Source organism: Cyclopterus lumpus, chromosome 23 (genome assembly GCF_009769545.1).
Source record: "Cyclopterus lumpus isolate fCycLum1 chromosome 23, fCycLum1.pri, whole genome shotgun sequence".
In the NCBI taxonomy this organism is placed as follows: Eukaryota; Metazoa; Chordata; class Actinopteri; order Perciformes; family Cyclopteridae; genus Cyclopterus; species Cyclopterus lumpus.
In genome coordinates, this window is record NC_046988.1 from 14016865 (window position 1) to 14019364 (window position 2500).

A 2500-nucleotide genomic window follows, 5' to 3' on the forward strand; every position below is an offset into this window, starting at 1 on the left:
ATCAAATACAGTTCATCCGGTTTTGTGGAGGTAAAACGTGCTTTGTGTTTATCATCTATATTCTTAATTGAAAAATCAACAAAACTATTTTAACACGTAGACTGACAGCAAAAAAAAACACTTCAAACCCCATTTATAAGAAGATAATATGCATTTAATAAATGCTCTAACAAACTATAATGCAGTTATAAAACATTTCTAAGTGTTAATTAATATTTGAATGCTGGTATATTAATGACTCAATGTGCAATATTTATCAACAATGGGAAGTTTTCATATATATATATATATATATATATCTGTTCTACAGCAGACACTTAAGAGGATGAGTTATAAAAAAATGTATTGTTTGAATGTGTACCTTCTATCATTTTATGTTGCCCCACACATAATTATGCAAGACATCATGGTAAAGGCTTCTGTATATTAAAAGATATGCAAGAAGTGACCACCAGTAAAGTAAAAACATGAGTGAGAAGAGAAATGTTTATTTGTTTCATCAAAACATTACATTTAGCCAAGCAAAATAAAAGTTGTATGCTGCTATGTTTGAAATGCATAAAAATATAATTTCAGCTGTTTTTAGAATTTTAGATAAACAATTTGACGTTTACATAGTAGGTTTTAAATTCAATTTTGTATGGCCCAGAATCACTAATTTTCCTCAGAGGGCTTTACTAAAAAGATGTTGATCGACAACACCCTCTTATTTTGAAAATCATGCATCTTAATACCACTTAAACTGAAATATAATCGACAGTTACATTTCTTTTAAGCCATTACGCACCCATTCATTATCATCCTACAGGAGTAACAGGCTCCACTCGCTAAAATGCTTTTCGGATTACACTAACATGCGATTATTTAGTAGTTTTAATACAAAGTGTGCCACTAAGCAGCCGATAAGAATAAAAGAAGAGATTCTCGGCTCAGATTCGATGTGCAGTTAGTCCAGTTTCCGCAGGGCTTCGCACAGTTTCCCCACCTCGCCTGAAACAAGAGAAGAAGAAGAAGAAAATGTAGAGTTTAGTCAATTAGAGTTGCCTAAAACGAACGCGGATTATTTCCTCCATTTCTAGACCACATCAATACAAATTACACAATAATATCCCTGTTACATCGTCCACGTCTGTTGGGCTAATAGCCGCCTGGTCTTTATATACATTTTCAATTCACCTTATTGTAATGTTGTCGTTTTTGTTTTTAATTTGCTGCATAAAATGAGTGTAGTCCTTTAAAATGAGGTCACAAGATAAAGCTGAGGCGTTACGGGATGAATATAAAGGACTGTAAACACAAATAAAACATTTGTGCTACACAAAATCTCGCAGATTTTGTAGTCATTTCCAGAATTAATTTTTTAATGGTTCTAAAAATGTTTTTTTTTAATACAGTGTTTTAAAAAGTGGAGGCACATAATATTAGTGTGTTTTTAGAATACGATACATTTTCTTACAGTGACTTATATAATAGTGATGCACCAGAGGAAAGGGTAATATTAATATTATATTTTCATAGTGCTGTTTTTGTTTATCTGCAGTCTACTCACTCAGAGTCCTGAGGAGAAATAATAATCTAATATTCATTTTATTAATAATTCTTTGACCATTTCAAGCCTTTATTTGATCGTGATAGAGAGACAGGAAACAGTGGTGTCTAATATAATAAACCTTTTAAACCTTGATAACAGCTCTATAGGCCTAAAAGGCAAGAGGGAAACATAAGTTACATACTTTTTTATTTTGTGTAGACTTTACCAAATGTTATGTTGCTGTAGATGATCCAATCCAAGGGGATTTATTGAATTGAAGGCGACGGATCACAAGCGTCACAAACTCCCCCCAAAAGAGGTTTTGAATATTTAATAATAAAAGAAGAGGACAGAGCGCCGTGGAGACGTACTGTTGATGCTGTCGGCCAGGTTCTTGAGCTGCTGAGTGTTGTCCAGCACCTCGATGCTCGACGTGTAGGGGTTGTAGCGCACCGTGAAGGGCCTCGGGATGGTGGAGGCAAACTTCCTGGAGGCGGACGGAAGTGAAGGCTTTTTTTTTTTATATGCAGCGTAGTGTGTGTGTGTGTATGTGTGTGTGTGCAGGGAAGCTTCAAGTCAAATGGAGTAAAAGAATCCATTCACTTTACCTCACTCTCTCTTTGGCGTCCTCGAAGCTCTCCGCCACAAAGTAAACCGGCTGGAACTCCGTGATCGGGTATTTCTGGAGGCTGGTCTTGGCCGGGTCGAAGGGCAGGATCTTGGGCTTGTCTGACAGGCAGTACTGAAAAAAAAAAACATGTGTTGTTGTTGTTGTTGTTGTTGTGGATTTCACTTTCCTCAATGAGTGTCTCTGCTCCAATCGCGACGAGAGTAAACAGGAAGTTTAAACATGGAAGCCACTTTATCGTGCCGCTGCTTCCATGTCGGCTCAAAGTGACGTACGGATTGGAGCCTTTGAGTCATGTGCCCCCCCCCCCCCCCCGCCTTCTTACCTGCAGCTCGCCAAAC

General features: G+C 37.1%; 1 protein-coding gene across 1 annotated transcript in view; it reads right to left on the minus strand.

The window, feature by feature from the left end:
• Positions 1–466: 466 nt before the first annotated feature.
• The window catches only part of pah (phenylalanine hydroxylase), an 11709-nt gene continuing 9675 nt past the window's right edge, over positions 467–2500 (minus strand). Inside the window, exons 10-13 of the mRNA XM_034526157.1 lie at positions 2485–2500; positions 2140–2273; positions 1903–2018; positions 467–990 (exon numbers count right to left, since the gene is read on the minus strand). The exon at positions 2485–2500 is cut by the window's right edge and continues 80 nt beyond it. Coding sequence (XP_034382048.1) covers positions 947–990; positions 1903–2018; positions 2140–2273; positions 2485–2500 — 310 coding nt within the window. The 3' untranslated portion in view covers positions 467–946. The remainder of the gene's footprint in view (positions 991–1902; positions 2019–2139; positions 2274–2484) is intronic.